The sequence below is a fragment of the Plasmodium gallinaceum genome (assembly GCF_900005855.1).
Source record: "Plasmodium gallinaceum strain 8A genome assembly, contig: PGAL8A_v1_63, whole genome shotgun sequence".
Classification (NCBI taxonomy): Eukaryota; Apicomplexa; class Aconoidasida; order Haemosporida; family Plasmodiidae; genus Plasmodium; species Plasmodium gallinaceum.
Genome location: NW_021628222.1, coordinates 58767 through 79062, shown reverse-complemented (window position 1 = coordinate 79062; position 20296 = coordinate 58767). Strand labels below are relative to the sequence as shown.

At 16.8% G+C, this 20296-nt stretch overlaps 6 protein-coding genes across 6 annotated transcripts; 3 read left to right on the top strand and 3 right to left on the bottom strand.

Moving 5' to 3' along the window:
- Positions 1-54: 54 nt before the first annotated feature.
- Positions 55-3551, top strand: PGAL8A_00111700 (DNA helicase, putative; the record flags this gene model as incomplete). The annotated part of the gene is made up of 5 exons (XM_028673943.1): positions 55-2646; positions 2779-2830; positions 2912-2979; positions 3302-3376; positions 3522-3551. 5 exons carry the CDS (start codon positions 55-57, stop codon positions 3549-3551), a joined length of 2817 nt encoding a protein of 938 aa, XP_028526233.1.
- A 563-nt stretch (positions 3552-4114) lies between these two features.
- Positions 4115-5829, top strand: PGAL8A_00111600 (conserved Plasmodium protein, unknown function; the record flags this gene model as incomplete). Its single annotated transcript, XM_028673932.1, has 10 exons — positions 4115-4154; positions 4262-4291; positions 4373-4427; positions 4518-4585; positions 4664-4742; positions 4828-4938; positions 5049-5100; positions 5189-5365; positions 5440-5481; positions 5659-5829. The coding sequence occupies 10 exons, from the start codon at positions 4115-4117 to the stop codon at positions 5827-5829; spliced, it is 825 nt and encodes a 274-aa protein (XP_028526232.1).
- Positions 5830-7473: 1644 nt separating this feature from the next.
- On the bottom strand, positions 7474-8193 carry PGAL8A_00111500 (zinc finger protein, putative; the record flags this gene model as incomplete). The annotated part of the gene is made up of 2 exons (XM_028673921.1): positions 7474-7935; positions 8167-8193. The coding sequence occupies 2 exons, from the start codon at positions 8191-8193 to the stop codon at positions 7474-7476; spliced, it is 489 nt and encodes a 162-aa protein (XP_028526231.1).
- A 3574-nt stretch (positions 8194-11767) lies between these two features.
- On the top strand, positions 11768-12430 carry FCF1 (rRNA-processing protein FCF1, putative; the record flags this gene model as incomplete). Its single annotated transcript, XM_028673910.1, has 2 exons — positions 11768-11770; positions 11852-12430. 2 exons carry the CDS (start codon positions 11768-11770, stop codon positions 12428-12430), a joined length of 582 nt encoding a protein of 193 aa, XP_028526230.1.
- Positions 12431-13194: 764 nt separating this feature from the next.
- Positions 13195-15439, bottom strand: PGAL8A_00111300 (dynactin subunit 6, putative; the record flags this gene model as incomplete). Its single annotated transcript, XM_028673899.1, has 4 exons — positions 13195-13248; positions 13326-13462; positions 13630-14424; positions 14755-15439. The coding sequence occupies 4 exons, from the start codon at positions 15437-15439 to the stop codon at positions 13195-13197; spliced, it is 1671 nt and encodes a 556-aa protein (XP_028526229.1).
- Positions 15440-17697: 2258 nt separating this feature from the next.
- On the bottom strand, positions 17698-19651 carry PGAL8A_00111200 (14-3-3 protein, putative; the record flags this gene model as incomplete). The annotated part of the gene is made up of 4 exons (XM_028673888.1): positions 17698-17726; positions 18030-18618; positions 19003-19088; positions 19567-19651. 4 exons carry the CDS (start codon positions 19649-19651, stop codon positions 17698-17700), a joined length of 789 nt encoding a protein of 262 aa, XP_028526228.1.
- Positions 19652-20296: the final 645 nt, after the last annotated feature.

Genomic DNA, 20296 nt, shown 5'->3' with positions numbered 1-20296 from the left:
TTTTTTTTTTTTTTTTTTTTTTTAAAAAAAAAAAAAAAAAAAAAAAAAAAAAAAATGGATGTGTTTGAATTTGTAGATCCGTTAAGAAAAAGAAAAATAACAAAAAATTTATTTGACTTTGATAAATATATATATAAAGATAAAAATGAAAAATCAGAAGAAGAAAAAAAAAGTAGTGAAAATAATTTAAAAAAAAAGAAAAAAAAATTAAGAAGGATTTTAAATAGTTCAAGTAGTGATGAAAATTTTGAAAATATAAAAAAGAAAAATAGTAAATTAAAGAAGGAAAAAGAAATAATTGATAAAAAGGAATTTAATGATGAAGATTGTGTAAATGACAATGGTAATTCTATCTCTATTGAAAGTGATAAAGAAGAATATGAAAGTAGTTTAAATCATTTATTTGAATGTTTGTTAATATCAATAAAAATAAAAAATAAAATTATTGAATATTTTGCTTCGGATGTAAGAGAAAAGAGACAAGAAATTATAAAAGAATTTGTAAAAGGATCTTTTCGAGTAAGTAATTGTGATGCTAATTTTCAAAATTTTGAAAAAAATGTTGATACATTTCACAAGCTAAAAAGTTATCAGAAATGTGGAGTTTTTTGGCTATATATTTTATATAAAGAAAAAAAAAATGGAATTTTGGCTGATGAAATGGGATTAGGTAAAACAGCACAGACGTGTGTATTTTTAGATTACATGTACAGAACAAAAGAGCTTCAAAATAAAACAATTATAGTTGCACCAACCAGTTTATTAAAGAATTGGAATAATGAAATAAATATATGGTGTCCATATTTAAAAAATCATAAAATAATTTATTATGGTAATCAAAATGAGAGGAAATATTTAGCCTATGATATTTTTACAAATCAAAGTAATAACATTCATTTAATTGTTACAAGTATCAATATGCTTATTGGAAAAAATGATGTTTCATATTTTAGACAAATTAAGAAATATGATTATCTTATTTTTGATGAAGCACATTTTTTAAAAAATAAGAATTCCTTAATCTATAAAAAATTACAAAAAAAAATTGTTTTTAATAATAAAATTCTTTTAACAGGATCACCTATACAAAACAAAACAGAAGAATTAATGAATTTACTTTTATTTTTAATGCCTGAAATTTTTACTGAAAAAAATATAAATAGTGCTATGGATGCATTTGTTAAATTGTATCAACAAATTGTAAATAAAAAAGAGGATTATGAATTAGAAGAAAATATTCAAGTAAATAAAACTATGGAAATACATGACATAAATTCAGAAGAAGAAATAGCTAATTCAGAATCTGCTAAAAACATGATAAAAAATTATTTAATTCAAACAATCAAAAATGATGTAAAGCATGTTGAATTAAAAAATAAAGAAATTATTTTGTTACAACTCATAATTGAACCATATATTTTACGAAGATCAAAAAAACACGTTTTTATAGATATGCCAAAAAAACATAGTGTTATCATAAAATTACCTTTGAATAATACCCAATTAAATTTATATAAAAATGAAATTTTTTCTAAATTGCAACATACGCATAAACATTTGGAATTTATACAGAAACATTCTAGTAAAAAAGAACTAGAAAAATTATATTCTATTTTAGAAAAAAAAGAAAATAAAATAGATAAACAATCAGATGAAATACAAAACTATAAGGAAAATGTTGAAGAAAAAAATGAAGAGGATAAAAATGATGATTACGATGATAAAGAAATTGATGAAGAAACTATTAATATAGAGAAGACTGAAGAAAATAAAGATAGTAATATAATTATTAATAAAAGAGAAGATGAACAAGTTATTGAAAATATTAATAATAATAGTAAGGATGTTAGAGGAAAGATGATAAATGCATCTATATTTATACTTAGAAGAATATGTAATCATCCTTTACTGCATAAATATTATTATTCTATTGAAGATATAAAAAATATATCTAAATATTTTTATAATAATACAGATCAGTATTTAGATTTAGATTTGAAAACAGTAGAAACAGAATTTATGAAAATATCTGATTTTGATATTCACTTATCTATTAAACATTTAATATCACAAGGAGACAATAATTTAAATAAATATTTAATTACAAAAGAGCATATATTAAATAGTACAAAAATTCATCATATGATTTCTCTTATTAAGGAAATAAGACAAAAAAAAGAAAAAGTTTTAATATTTTCCCAATTTACTACCTTCCTTGATATAATAGAAGAAGCTTTATTATATGAATTTATTTATGATGAACAAGACTTCTCAGATCATTTACAACATATCAAAAGTTCACAAAGTATTAATAAAAATGAAAAGAGTGAACAAGAAGACTTAGAAAATAATAATGAAAGTAATTTTGCTTTAACAAATAAGAATATAAATAATGATGAAAATAAAAATGAAAAAGATTTTTATATTTCTTCATCAACTTTTTCAACATCTACACTTAGCACAGAAGAAAAAACTGGAAATGAAATTTATGTTCGATTAGATGGAACTACTAATACTATTGAAAGACAAAAAATTATAAAAAGGTTTTCAAAAAATGAAAATATTTTTATATTTCTGTTATCAACGAAGGCTGGAGGTGTTGGTCTTAATTTAATTGCTGCCAATCATGTTATATTAATGGATCAAGTAATTCAATATTATAATTTTTATATTGTAAAAAAAAATATATTATAATATTATGCTTATTCAAACTTAAAAGTAAAATAAAATAATTTTATGCATTTAAAATTTCCTTTTCTTTTTTTTTTTTTTTTTAAGGATTGGAATCCTCACAATGATAGACAAGCAGAGGATAGAGTACATAGATTAGGTATAATAAATTAAACTTTTTTTTTTTTTTTTTTTTAATAGTAATATTTTATATTTAAATTTTATTTTATTTTCTTTGAAGGGCAAAAAAATGAAGTTCATATATATAGATTGTGTTGTAAAAATACAATTGAAGAAACCATACTTAAAGTTAATATATATATTGAATATTTCATTACATTTTTAATATATCTTTATATTTTTTATTATGACATATATAACTTTATTTTTTTTTATAATTACTAATTTTAAAAGAATGTTAAGTTTGTTTACAATTTTTATTTTATTCATCCTTTTTTTTTTTTTTTTTTTTTTTTTCATTTACTTTCAACAATATGTAATCATTTTTTTGAAAATTGTATACTATTATTTTATATAATTTAAAATTATATACCTTTTTATTTTTATTTATTTTCTTTTTTTTTTAATTATTTTATTATGTTTTTTATTTCCTTTTTTTTTTTTTTATTAGTGTTGTAAAGCAAAATTACACCTTGATCAAGCTTTTGGTGGAAATAGTGATTTACTACAAACAGCTTTAATAAAAGTAATTTCTTATTTTTCTTATTATTTTAAATATATATGTACATATGTCAATTATTCGTGTCTTAATTTTTTTTTAAATATATTTTTTTTTTATTTTTATTACATTTGTTGAAATTATACATGCATATTTATTTTTTTATTTGAAGGATGCATTGAGTGCTGTGGATATAAAATAAAGAAGAAACTGATAAAAGCTAAAAATTTTTTAAATAAGGATATACTTTCCTCTCTACTTTTTTTTTTAAATTCTTGCTCCATATAATTTTTACTTGGCATACTTGCAACGAGAATTTTTTTTTTTTTTTTAACATATCTACATAGTTATTTGTATTTTTAAGAGGATTTTTTCTTTTATTATTTTATAATTATATATAAATATATATATATATATATTTGTATTCTAAATATAATTTTCTCTTTTTTTTTTTTTTTTTTTTTTTTTTTTTGTCATTAAAAAACTCTTAAATTATTTTTTAAAATTAAAAAATATATATAATTTATCTGTCTCAATAATTTATAAAATTTAAAATAATCATCTTGAAAGTACTTGCTACATATTTGCAAATAAAACATCTTTTTCAAACTGAATAACAAAAGAAAATGATAATTTTAAAATATATTTTTTTAACACTGGTTGCTTTTCTACTTTTTGTCCTAATCATAAATGGTTAAGGAAATATATTAAAAATATTTCTTATAAATTCAAAAAATAAATTAATATATTTTGTTTTTAGGTTACATGTATTTTTATCAGGACAGTTATATCTTTCAATATGGAAGTAAATTTAAACTCAAAAAAAAATGAACATAAAAAGAAAAATTAATTACATATATGAAATTTTATATTTTTTTGAATTTTATTATGTTTGCTTTTTTATTTTCTTAGAGTTGGAACCTAATTATGAATACACTATTGGTAATATAATAGTTACATTTTATATATATATATTTTTTTTTTCTTTTGTAAAAATTTTTAATTTTTATTATACTTTTATAGGAGATAATTATGAGTATGTTTATTTAAAAACAGAGGAAGGGTATTTACATAAATGGTTAGAATTAATTTGTTTTTTCATTTTAATCTTTTATATTTGCATAGCATTAATTTATTGCTACTTTTTTTTTTTTTTTTTTTCCATTAGTTGGTTTATAAAAGCAGAAGGACAAGAAAAAAAACCAGTAATTCTGTATTTTTTAGGAAGTGGAGGAAGTAAGGATTATTAATTTTCTTTTTTTATTAACCTTTTCTTTTAAAATTTCTTCAACATTATATTTATGTTTATTATAGTTATTGAAAAACATATTGATGTATTTAATAAAATGATTGAAAACTTAAGTGTAGACATATTTTCATGCTCCAACAGAGGGTATATTAAAAAAAAAAAATGTAAAATATATCATTATTCTATAACTTCTATTTACTTATTAAAAATATTTTTTTTTATTTTACAGATCTGGTACAAATGAAGGCAAACCAACAGAGAAAGATCTTTATAAAGATGCTGAGATATATCTAAATTATTTAAAAAAAGAAAATATACCACATATATTTGTATTCGGAAGGTTATTTTTATATACTTAAATATATGTTTAAATATATGCATAAATATATATATATTTATATATTTATATATATATTTATATATTTATATATATATGTATTTTACATTTAGTTCTATGGGGGGGGCAGTAGCAATTGAAATGGCCCTTAGACATCAAGATTATGTAAGCAAATTTACTATTAAAATTATACAAATATATATATATATATATATACATATATATATACATACATACATACATATTTTATTAGATAACTGGATTAATTATTCAAAATACATTTTTAAGTCTAAAAAAGCTCGCAAAATACACCTATCCCTTTTTATATTATTGTCTAATTAATTATAATCTTATCATTAGAAGTAAAATGGATAATGAATCAAAAATCAAGGAAATTCATATTCCAACATTATTTAACATATCTCTAAAGGTAAAATAATATAAAAATATTTTATCTCATTATTAAGTAAAAAAAAAGAAATTCTAATTTTTTTTTTTTTACAGGATAAAGTTGTTCCTCCATTTCATTCTAATTTACTTCATGAGGTACATTTATCATATGTTTATTCTTATTTATTTTTTAATTTTCATATTAATATCTGTGCTAATTTATATAAAGAAATCTTAAAAACAACAATAAAAACGTTTGTGATATGATTGCTTATAATTTTTATACTAACATTTTCTTTTTTCATTTTGAATAAAATTTCTTTTATTTTACAGTTATGTCCATCTATATTTAAGTTTTTATATTTATCACCAAATGGAACACATGCAAATATAACTAAAGATGATGAAGTTAAGTATTATGCATCTTTTAAAGAGTTTGTCGAGTTTTCTGTTTTTTTAAAAGAAAGAAATGAAGAAAAAAAAAATGAGTTATTAGATAACTAAATTATTCTTTAACTCAGATGTACAGACAAATATTTATATGCTAAATTTCAATTGTTAAATGTTGTAAAGAAATCTTAATTAACCTATTTAATATGATATTTATTCATATAATAGTTTACTTTTTGAAATTTAAAAGATATAAACGAACAAATGTGGTTTAAAATACATTATACAGATGTCTTAAAAGTTCATAATGTATTTTTCTTCTTAAGAAGATATATCACTTTTCATGCTTTTATTATATTATTAAATAATATACTAATAATTATTAAAATATTCATTAAAATATTTTTTTTTCTATTCGTTTATAGAATTAATCTAATAGATTTAAAGTTAATAATAATTCATTTATTTTTCTTTTTTTTTTTTATTTCACATAATTAGCACATATAATTAATTTTCTCTTCATTGTTTTTATTTATTTGCATAATTCATTTTTTATTATAATTAATTTTATTTCTATTGCATTATATAATTAGAATCTGTAGTTTTCTAAAACTATTGATTCTTCCTATGTTTTTCATTTAAATCACCTTTCATACCTTGTCTTATATTTTTCATGTAATGAAAAATTTACATTAAAAATATTTCTATATGTTATATAAAGACATTACAACTTTTTCGCCTAAACCTTAAAATGTTTTATATAAGTATAATAAAGGTAATAACTAAAAGATTTCTTAAATAGGGAAATTTACTAATATTATAGAAGTATAAATAATAACTTTATTATAATGAATAATTAAAATTAATTTTAATATGTTCCTCTAAATTTAATGGTACATATTAGAATATCTAATTCCACCTTTATTTTATAATTAAATGCGTATTTGTTGTCTTCTATTTATATAAATACTTCTTTAAACAAATATAATATTAAATATTTTATATTTTTTTATCAATGTTAACAAAAATTTAAAAAATAATAATAAATATTATCTTCCCTTAATAGATTTTTATTAAAAAACATTAAAATATTAAAAAAAAAAAAAAAATGTATATTTAAGGAAAATGAATCCACATACTTTAAGTGTATATTTTTTTATATTCTTTCATATGAACTATACAGTAATTTAAAAATTAAAATATATAAAACATGTGGTATAATTAATTATTTAAAACAATAAAACCCATTTCAAATATTAAATGAAAATGAAATAATGAATAAATAAATGTAATAAAATAAAAATAAAATATTATAAAATATAATGACAATAATAAATAAAAAAAAAAATAAATAAATAAATAAATAAAAAATAAAGCAATTTATTTTAATTATATTGTTTTTAAAGGAGTGTTTTTTTTTTTTTTTTACTTCAAAAATGAATTATCAAAAATGTTTAAATTATACTAATACCTATATATTATGATTTTGTTAGGAGGGAGAATAGCAAAAAAAAAAAAAAAAAAAAAAAAAAAAAAAAAAAAGGAAAAAAAGAAAAATTTTATAAAATAATAATATTTAACCAATAAACAAATCATAATATATACGTATATATTTTTTTATAATAACATTGTAAAAAAAAAAAAAAAAAAATAAAAAAAAAGGTATATATATATATATATATATAATATTTTTTTTTTTTATATGTGTATACATTATTTCACTTTTAAAAATTTAATTTTAAAATATATAGAATTTATTTATATTTTTTCAACTTTATCTGCAACAACTTTGACATTATTTTTTATTAATTGTTGTTTATGAAATTTTTTATAATCAAAAGTACACTTGTGTGCGTCTGCATATCTATGAATTGAGCAAAAATAATGATTACATCTGCATTTTATTCCTAATAATCCTATACGTTTACAACAAAAATAACATTTGTTTTTGTCTTCAATTTCAGTTACATTGTCTTTCTCTGAATATATTGAAATTTTTTCTTTATCTGACGATTTTTCATTTATATATGATGGTTCTATTAGTTCATTTATTTTCTTATAATTTAAAGTATCATTTATATTTTTTTCATTGATTTTTTCCACTTCAGAAATTTCTTTTTTTTTTTTTTCTTGAAATTCCCTGTAACATTTAGAACATAAATTATTATTTGCTGGATTCCCATAAAATCCACAATTATTTTCACATAAAACTGGTGATGGCTGTGTAATTAGAAAAAAAAAAAAAAAAAATATTATTAAATATAAAAATTAAATATAATTTTTCATTTAGTTTATCAAAAATGTATTATCTATATTAAAAATGTATTCATATTTAATATATTCAGAAATATAAATATACAGTTACATAAAAAAAAAAAAAAAAATAAAAATTATATATTAGAAATAAATAATATCTAAATATAAAAATTATAAATTATATTTTCATTTTACCGTGGTTGCGTTTTTCTCTGAACTCATTGTTTAAACTATTCTTCGTAAAAATATTTTATAAATGGATTTGCAAAAAAAAAGAAAAACTTAGTAAACAAATTCTACTTTAATTTTTTATTTTATACATACTCTTATTTTAAGAATTTTCCCTGAACGCATGAATTAATAATTCTGACAATTTATACATAAATATGAATATATTTTTTTCCTTTTTTTCCCTGATATTTATTTATAAAATATTAATCGTAATGTTTTAATTTTATATTTGATTTAACAAATTCATTTCTCTGAATTCTTCCCTCCTTGATTACTAAAATTTTTATATTAATCAGTTTAATTTTAACTTAATCTGGTTTGACTTGTATTTATCCAATATATCTATTTGATTTTATTTGCGTTTTTATTTTTTTTTTTTTATTTTTTTTTTTTTTTTTGTGTATTAGCATATGTGTACTTATGTAGAACTATTTTTTTTTTTTTTTTTTTTNNNNTTTTTTTTTTTTTTTTTTTTTTTTTTTTTTTTTTTTTTTATTTTTTTTTTTTTGTAGAACTATTTTTTTTTTTTTTTTTTTTGTTAACATTAATAATAAAATAATGCGGTAATATAATAATTTTTTTTTTTGTTAATTTGGCTATTTAATATGGTGTATTATTTTGCACTTTTTCTTTTTCATTTTTGGTTATAACTCCAAAAATAAAAAGATCTGTATTTTTTGTTTCGTAAAAAAATATATTCTTAAGTTTAAAAAAGCAAAAAAAAAATATTTAGAATAATTTATTACAATAATAAAGATTATTAAAAAGAAAAAAAAAAAAAAAAAAATCAAACGCAATATTATTCAAATATTTATGATTTAAAAAACCTTCAAGCTATTTATACACGAATATAAAAAATTAAGAAGAAATTAAAATAATGTAATATAAAAAAAAAAAAAAAAAAAATATAAATATATAATATATATATATATATACTTATATAATTAAAGGGAAAAAAAGAAAAAGGAAACAGAAAAATATATAAAATGGAAAGAAAAACAGCAAAAAAAAATATAAAAGGGAAAACAAAAATAAATCCTTGATTACTAAAAACTTCTTTATAATTTGTATTTATTTTTCTTATATATATAAATTTAATAAATTTCGAATAATTATGTTTTTATATTTAACTATATGTTCTATGACAAAGCGAAAAAAAAAAAAAATGTATGCATATATATATAATGATGTCAGATAATTATTTGCATAGCACAAAAGCCTTTTTTTATATTTTTTAATTTATTTATTTTTTTTTTATGTTATGAAATTTTGTATGTATTTATCTATTTTTTATTTATTATTTTTTTTTTTTTTTTATACTTTTTTATTTATATATTTTTAAATAATCACTGTTATATTTGAGTAAAACGAAAAAAAAAAATTTTTATCTTATGCATGTTTTTTTTAATTGAGAAATTAAAAAAAAAAAAAAAAAAAATTACNNTTTTTTTTTTTTTTTTTTTATACTTTTTTATTTATATATTTTTAAATAATCACTGTTATATTTGAGTAAAACGAAAAAAAAAAATTTTTATCTTATGCATGTTTTTTTTAATTGAGAAATTAAAAAAAAAAAAAAAAAAAATTACGAAAATTTAAATAAAAATTTAAAAAAGTAAAAATAAAAAAAAAAAAAAAAAAAAAAAAAAAAAACATAGAAATATATAACACAAAATTTATTATTACTTATCTAAATTATTATTAAAGATAATTCAAAATTTTTGTGGCACAAAATAAATTATGATAAAACATTACTTCACGTTATTTATCTTTTTATTTATTTTTTTTTACTTTTTCGACAAAAATTATCACTTTTGAAATTATTTAAATACTTGATACAGTTAGTTGTGCGTATAATTTTTCTTAAAAAGTTAATAAAAATATATATAAGTTTTTCGTGTCCATTTAAAAAGTTTTTTTTTGCATTTTTATAAAAGAAAATAATATAAGGATAAATATTTTAAATTTGAGTTATACTAATTAATTTGTAAATGTATTTTTTCATCAAATTAATGAAATATACTCGTTGCTGAAGATATAGTTTTTTCTCATAATAATTTTGATATGTTAATTTATTTTTTAAATTAAACAAGTGTTATAAAATTATCATTTTAATATTTGAAAGGAACATTTTAAAATAAATTATACATACTTATTTTTTTGTTAATTTTGTAAGAAATGTAAATGGAGCAAACGCATATAAAGTAAAAAAAAGTTAAATTTGATTTTTGGATTGTGTGTAAATTTTTTTTTTTTTTTATATAAAAATAAATGGATTAAAATATATGTTAGTAAATATTATTAATTTGAACCATTCTTAGAATTTAATAAGCAAATCTAAAATATTCATATATTTTATGTGAGATTATTTATATTGAATAGCAAGAATATTTTTTTTAATTATTAACTTAGAAATATAAAAAGATAATGAAAATGCTATTAATGAAATAATTTTAATAGAAAATGGAGATTTAAAGAATATAAAAAAAAAAAAAAAAGAAAAAGGAAAAGATAACATGAATATAATACATATAGATATAAAAATTAAAGAAAAAAGATGATTAATTGTTTAAATTATTTTTCTAATTTTAATTTAATAATTCATAAAATTACAAAATTTCTTTTACAGTTATACTAAATATCTTTGATTATAATAATATTTTTTATGAAATATTTATAATGTTATTAACTATTCACAAAACATTAAGATAATATTTTTATTAGAAAGATATGTTTTAAAAAAATAAATATGTAAATAAATACATAACTATATATAATTTTTTTTTAAATTGGCCTATATAATTCCATTAATTCTTAAAGTATTAAATTTTCTGTTGTGAATTTTAATAAATATAAAAATATACTTGTTGATTAAAATCTTATTTCCGTTTGAATTTTTATATAAGTAATAATGTATATCCATTGAAATAAAAGTATATAAATTATTAATTTTTGCTTAAATACATGTTTATGTTAAAATAATTTTTAAATTTTTTTTGTATGTTTTAATAAAATGCATTTTAAAAAATATATTTTTTCAGTCCTAATATTAAAATTTGTTTATAACATTCTGAATTTATCTTAATAGTTTTGAAAAATAAACATGGGAAAATTAATATAAAATTATTTATAAGAATAAATATATTTTATATAGATATTAATTTTTACTTCTTTATATTCAGAATACTGAAATAAGGTTATTTTCAAAAGTCAAAAAATTTAACACATAATGATTAAAAAATAATTATATTTTGAACAATATATAATTGAATTTATAAAGAAATATATATATATAATTTATAAAAAATAAGAATAATAACATAAATTAATTCATTTTTGTTAAATAACTTTTTTTTTTTTTTTTTGTTAAATTATAAAATTTTTCTTTTTTTATAAACATACAAAAAAGGAATTTTTTTTTTTTCCTTTTTTTTTTTTTTTTTTTTTTAATTAATATAAAATTTAAATACAAAAATATTGTTTTTGTTTTCTTAATTTAATATTATAATAAATACAAAAATTTTATATCAATTTTATTTCATTAAGTAAAAAGTAAAATGTCGAAATGGTAAATAATTTTAACATAATTTTATTTGTATATATATTTATATATATATATATATGAATATATTTTTTTTTATTTTTTCAGGGTAAATTTAAAAAAACACAAAAAATATTAAAATTGAAAAGGGTTATAAATCCAAATGACAATAGATTAAAGCAATGCAATGATAAAAAAATAAAAAAAAAAAATAAAAATGAAGAGAAAATAAAACAAGTAGAAGTAATCGATAGTAATTTATTTTTTAATTATAATGAAAACTTAACTCCACCTTACAACATAATACTTGATACTAATTTTATTAATTCAAGTATTCAATATAAAATTGATATAGTAAAAGGTTGTTCAGAGTTATTATTAGCCAAATGTAACATTTTTGTTACAGATTGTGTTATGGCAGAAATGGAAAAATTAGGTCAACGTTATTCTCTAGCATTAAAATTATTAAAAGATGCCAGATTTAATAGACTAACTTGTACCCATAAAGGGACTTATGCAGATGATTGTATTGTTAATAGAGTTACTGAAAGTAGATGCTACATTATTGCAACAAATGATAGAGATTTAAAGATAAGATTACGAAAAATACCAGGAGTACCTATTTTATATGCCAAAAATTTTAAATATAAAATTGAAAGATTACCGGATAATATTATGATATCATAATGTTACATATATTTATATACTTTATTTGATTTTATATTTTAAAATATTATTGCTTTTGTACCTTTAATTTTAAAAGGATAGAAACAAAATATTCATTTTTGTACATTATTTTTTTTTATATGATAATAATTTTTGGTTTTCACTTAATTTTTAGAAAATTACTTTTTCTCATAATTCATTAAATTACATTTATGGATTATAAAAAATACGAATTTTTAATTTTTATAAATATTTATGAAAAAAATTATTTTTGTTATAATTTATAAAAAGACATTAATTTTTTATTATTATTATGAAAATTTTTATTTTTTTAACTATTAAGGGTTTGTTAAATATCATTAAAGAACACAAAAAAAAAAAAAAAAAAAAAAAAATTAATAACAATTAAATACGATTTATTGATAATTATACATTTAAAAATAATAAATAAATAGTAACATGTTAAAATTAAGAAATTATAAATAAAAAATTGAAATTGATATATTAAAAATAAAATAAAAATATTATATATAAAAAGTATCTATGAATTCTATAAGTAAAAGAAAAAATAATTAAAAAAGTTTTGTTAATTTTAATAAATAGCAGTAATATGTAAAAAATAAAAAGATATATTACTCTAATATAATATAATAAAAAACGTTAATATTACTTTAAAAAAAAAAAAAAAAAAAAAACACACATAGAGAAACGTATATATGTATATAATAATAATAATAATAGTGTGCATTTGTCTATTTTATAAATGGTTAACAAGTAATTAAAAATTATTCTGAATTCTTTAAATAATTATACCGAAGATTTATTTCATGTATATTTTCCTAAAAAGAAAAAACGTATATATATATTAAAATTAAAAAAATATATTTCATAATTGTTTTTTTTTTTTTTTGTTAACTTCAACAAATACGGGATTCATATTGGTTAGAATATTATCAACAATTTTTAAATTTTTTTTTATAGTCCATCTATGATCTATGAACATATTTACCCCTATAAATGAGGAACATCCAATTTTGCTGTTGTATATATGACCTGTTCATAAGAAAAAAAATGTATATTTACATATGTGAAATGCTATACAGTAAATATAAAGTATTTTTTTTTATTTAAATTATTTCTTATTATATTTCCAAAAGGAAAAAAATAAAGAATAATAAAGAAAAAAGAATACTTGTATATATATTATATGTACACTTTACATTTATAATCAAAATAGTTTTTATTTCCTATTTTAAGAGAATCTGTTATACATGTTCCTGACCTAAAAATATTATAATTACCAATGTACATATTTTTATTTGTATTATTTATTATAGTAACATTATCTTCAAATAAGTTATTTTCTCCTATATATATTTTTGCTTTTTTAACTATAACATTACAACCAGGAAAAATAATATTTCCTTTTCCGATATTTACATTTTCATTTATTTCTGAAAAAATAAAAGATGCTTCATTATCCATTTCTTCAACATTCTCTATCTTTTCATTTTTATCCATTATAGAATTTAATGATATACTTTTAAATTTAAACATATCTTCCTTATGTAAATTTTGAAATAGAAATTTGATAACGTATCTTTCAAAGTAATTTAAATTTCTTTTTGGTGATAAATATTTCCTTTTAGTCTTTGAATAAAAGGAAATGATATAATCAAAAAAAAATTTTAAAAAGTAATGGTTATTTTTTTTATTATATAAATAATTCTTCCTATCCCATATATTTTTTAATAATTTTTTATTTTCATTATATGTTAACTCTTTCATTATTTTTTTGTTTTTGATATCCTTCACATATATCTTCTTAACTATTCTTCTATTTTTGTAAAACGTTTTCTTAACTTTTTTTTCATTATTCTGTGTATACCCATTTATTAATTCATTATGCCTTCTAATCCATTTTAATATGTAATTTATTGCATTTTTTTTTAACATGTAATTATATGATATATTATCAGAATGAGAAACAACTTCTCTAATGTCATTAATTAAATCTTAAAAGAAATAAAAAGAAGATGATATTAAAAAAATAAAAAAATTTCTTATATAATTTTAACATTATTTTGTGTATTTATATTTATATATATATATACAACCAAGAAAAAAAAAAGTCTTCTGATTATTAATAAAAAAATTATATAATAATATAATTGAATTAGACTAACGCATTAAAATATATATATTCTCATCTTACTTAATCATTTTATATAATTTATATAAAAAAAAAAAAAAAATAATAAAATACTAAATTAAAAAATACTTTTATTTAAATGCATATAAATTCATATAAAACTAATATAATTTTCACGTAATTTTGTTTTTACCTTTTTTATTTATTTCTTTATTAATTTTTACAAAAGATAAAGCTTCCTTAGAAAAGACCCTTTCCTTATTAAAGTTATATGTATCTATTTTGTAAATAGTATTTAGATAAAATGATAGAGGAGATTTCTCGATTTTCATATAATTTTTAAAGTTTTCACTATTTCTAATGGGGAACTTATTTTTTGAATTATGTTTATATATATCATCGCCAAATGTATCAGTATGTTTTGAATTATTTTCATTGTTACTGTAATCATTTTTTATTTCTTTAATAACACTCGCTTCACTAAATGTAGAATCGTATTCTGAACTTAGATTAGGATCTGCGTCTAAATCTGATAACTCTAAATTTTTTTTATTAGTATTAAATTTTCTAAATATATTACTTTCAAAAGTATTATTTTCTGTTTTTAATTTTTTAAATTTAAATATATATTCACTTAATGAACTAACTCTTTTATAAGTACATAATATTTCACTTTTTATAGAATTTTTAGAATCATCTGTAGATGTTTTAATAGAAAGTAGACCTAGCAAGCTATTTGAATTTTGCTCTATATTACTTGAAGTATGTGATAAATCGGATTCATAAATAGGAGCTTCTTTTCTTATAAAATGTTTACTTTCCTTAATATCTCTATCTAAATCGAGTGATAATAACTTCCTAAAATGTTCTTTACTCATTTTAATTAATTATGAAAAATTATTTTTTTTTAAGAAAAAAGAAATAGATTTATTAAAAAAATATTTAAAAAAAAAAAAAAAAAATCGAATCAGATTTGTCACATAATCTCACTTTTATCTTGTTATAAAACTAGTAATTTAAAGTAACTATAGCCAAAAAAGAATTGCTAATTAAAAAATATGTTATTACACACACAGAGAAAAGAAAAGTATAAGATATATAAAAATAATATATGTATTTCTTAAAATAGTACTAATATAAGAAAAAGGGATAAAAATAAATTATCAAAAATATTATTTTTAAAATATATATAGCAAATAAATTTAATTCAAATTATATATAATTTTTATGGGTTCTTAATTTTATAATCATAAAAAGGGTAAAAAAAAAAAGTTGTAGTAAAATAATAAAATTTGTACAATTAATAATAAATAGCCTTAGCATTTTTATTTTTATAATATAAATTTAATATTAAAACAAATTTTAAATAAAGAAAAAAAATTTTATAAAATAAATATGAAATTTTTTTCTTATTTATTTTATTTTTTCTTTGTTGCAAATATTGCTTGTGTAAATCGATTGTTCTACATAGACAAATTTTTTACAATTTTATGTAACCATAATAGATGTACTACTTTTTTATATATACAAACAACATTTTATTCTCATACATATATATATATTTTTATATATATATTTTTATATATATATTTTTATATATTTATTTATATTTTAATTCAACATTTTCAGATTTTCCAATTTAAATAAAGAAAAAGAAACTTTGAAAAAAAATAATTTTAGTTTTTTCTTTTCAAGTCTTCATTTGTCATAATAACAAAAAAATTATTCAAAAAAAAAAAAAAAAAAATTGTAATGTAACAATTTCAAGACAAGTTTTAATTTAGACTAAAATATTTTAAAAGAAAAAAAAAAAAAAAAAAATTTCTTCAATTTTCAACTAAATTAAATAGTTTAATATATTAAGAAGAATTTATTTCTTTTTATTTTATTTTTTATTAGACATGGTATTTTTTTTAATATTAAATTTTACAATAATAAAAGAAGCATTTTTAAATTAATATTCTTTATTGAATGTAAATCCTAATTTTAAGTAACTATTAAAATTAAAATGGATTTTTTTATATAAATATATATTAATTTTTCTAAATAAAAATTCTTATTTTTCTTTTTTTTTTAACTGAAACTTCCACTTTTTCTTATTATTATTTAGCATGGAATTTAAATTAAAGGAAGAACATAACATAGAAATTTACATTTGTAATTTTTTCTTTATACCACATTTTTTAAATATATATAAGATAAAAATTTTAAAATAAGAGAATATTAAAGAATTCATAGTAACTTGTTACTAGTTATAATAGATAGAAAATACTTTATTAACATCCGCATCAAATACTTTCCTATATAATTTAACATAATACTTTCATATGGAAAAAAAATAGAAGAAGCCGATAAATATGAAGATGTTAAATAAAATATGCTGAATGAGTACAAAGTAATTAGTTATATATAATACTCATATTTTGTGAAGAATACATCTAATATTTTGTCCTATGAATTCTCCTAATTTTATTCATTTTCTTGAATTTATTAACATTTTGTTTATATTATACTCTATATAATCATCATTATTATATTCTTAATTTTTTTTCTTTTTAATTATTTATTCGTCCTTGTAAAGAATAAGTTTTTATATATAGAATGAAAAAAAAAAAAAAAAAAAATTAGAAAAAAAAATTTTTCATTAAATGAATGTTAAGTACTTAATATAAAAAAAAAAAAAAAAAAAAAAAATAATACTATAATTGAAAGTTAAAGGTAAAAATAATAAAATTTTTTGTTTGAAATTTTTTATCAGTATTTAAAATTTCTTTATTTTTTTATTCTTTTGAATTTTTTCTTTATATATATAAATATATATATATATATGTATATATAGTATTTTTTTTTTTTTTGCTCACATAGATATTATCTTTAAATGTAAAGATTCATGAAATGAAATAATGAAAAAATATCAACACATATATATTTTTTTTTTATGGTTATAATTTATGTATTAGCAAGTTTTAAACTTTTAAACCTATGAAATCAAACAGTTGATAACTTTCTTCTCAAAAAATAATGTAATTTATAATAAATTATAAATACACATATGATATAATTATACATATATTAAATATATATATATATATATATATATATATAAGTATAAACATTCCAAATAAAAATTATTATTTTATTCTAGTCCTTCATCTTTTGATTTTTCTGTGAAAAAAAAAAAAAAAAAAAAGAATTTTAAATTATACATATAAAAATAAGGATTATCAAGAATATGTAATATAAGTTGTAAAACAAATATTTTTTTCTTATATATCACAAAAAAACATTACATAAAATTAAAATTTACATATATCTCAAAAAAAAAAATGTATATATTATATTTTTGAAAAAAAAAACAAATATATTTATTAAATAATTCAAAACAATTAATAAGAATTTAATATACAAGTATTTTTAATAAAAGTATGTGTGCAAATATATATGCTTTTATATTGAATTAAAAAATACCTTCTGTTTGATCTCCTTGTAAATCTGATGTCCATAATGTCAAGTTATCTCTTAAAAGTTGCATAATCAAAGTGGAATCTTTATATGAATCTTCACTAACATTATCAAATTCTGTAATAGCATCGTCAAATGCTCTTTTAGCCATTTCACAAGCTTGATGAGGTTGATTTAAAATTTCATAAAAGAAAACAGAATAGTTTAATGCTAAACCTAAACGTATTGGATGTGTTGATGGGAGTTCATTTTCTGCAATTTCGGTAGCTTTTTGGTATGCTTCCTGTGCAAAATTAGAAGCTTCCTTTTTTCCTTCATCACAAGAAAATTCACTAATATAACGATAGTAATCACCTTTCATCTTGTAATAAAATACTTTACTTTCACTTTCAGATGTATTTGGTATTAACTTTTTTGTAAGAAGATTTAATATATCTTGACATATATTATTTAATTCTTCTTCTACTTTTTTTCTATATGTAGCAGCAACATTCTTATTATGAACATTAGCTTTGCTCATTTCTTTTTGTTCAACACTTGAAATTATTCTCCATGAAGCTCTACGTGCACCAACAGCATTTTTATAAGCAACAGACTAAATAAAAATTTATACAAAAAGATTAAAATTATTTATTATATGAGATTAAAAAAAAAAAAAAAAAAAAGATTACTTTTTTAATTATAATAAAATAAGTATGTAAATAAAATTAAAAAAGGAGAATAAGTATTTAAAATATAAATTCTCAATAAAGAAAAAATTTCTCTCTTGTATATATATTATTTAAAACACAGAAACTCAAAAAAAAAAAAAAATCATAATAAAGTACTATAAATATAAATATTAAAAATACAAATATGCTCAAAAAAAATAAAAAAAATAATAAAATATTAGGATATTAAAATAAAATACTATTTAATTTTACAGTTATCAATCATGCATATATATATATATATATAGAATATATATATATCTTTATACCAATAAATTCCTTTCTTCAACAGTTAATTCATCTTTATCATTATTTACACATTGTTCAACTAAAGTTCTCATTGCTTCTGCCATTTCTATTAAAGATTGAAAAAATTTTAAAAAATATATAATTATTATAATATAAAATTAACACATTTTCATTTACAATTATCCTCAAAAAATAATATAAAAATGTACCTTATCACTATAATATATACACATATACATATTTATATATATTCTTATAAAACATTAGAAAAACATATATACAAACTTAAAAAAAAAAAAAAAAAAAAAAGGATATAAATCTTAAAGTTCAAATTTCTATTCTCAATAAATAAAAATTATTTTATTTTATCAAAACACAATTTTAATAAAATAAAATATATTTACTTCATAAAATGTAAATGAATATATATATATATATATATATATATATATATATATATGCTGATACTTGTATATATATAAATGTGTATCTTTTTAGATAAATCATAGAAATTAAATACATTAATTATTTAATTTTTCATATAATATAATATGCTTTTTTTTTTTTTTATGTATAAACTTTACCATCATATCTTTCGGCTTGTTCAGCCAATTTAGAACGATAAGTACAATCACATCTTAATTGTTTTAATTCTTCAGATGTTGCCATTGTATATATATATATGTTATATATATTTTTTTACTCTTTTTTTTTATTTTATATTTTTTTTTAATTTTTTAGCAAAAGCAAAAAATTATATCAACAGTATGTAATTTTGTTTGTAATTATCTATAGTCTACGTAAATAATAATAATAATAAAATTAATGAAAGTATGAAGTAAAAAAAAAAAATTAATTCATGAAGCCTAATAAAAAAAAAAAAAAAAAGTTATAATAAAATAAGAAATTCAAGCCATGCACTAAATTTTTATTTTTATGCAGCGCAAAATATTATTTTAAAAAAATTTTTCTTTATTTTGTTTTATTTTTTTTTTTTTTTATTATTTATTCTCTCCAGAATATGTTCTTTTCAACATTTATTTTTATGTGCAAGTATTCAAAAAATAGCCCTCTTGTTAAATTGTTAATAATAAAACAATAGGTATTTTAATTTTAATAATCGATCTTAAAATGTTTTCTTTTTTTTTCTAAATATTTTATTCTTTTTTTTTACTTCTTTTTTCACTTTTTTATGCATACTTTACTTTTTATTTTTTATTTTTTTTTTTTTTTTAATGAATACTTCTATTTTATTTTTTGCTCTTTCTAGTTTTTTTTTTTTTTTTTTTATTTATTTCCCCAAACCTTTGTGCA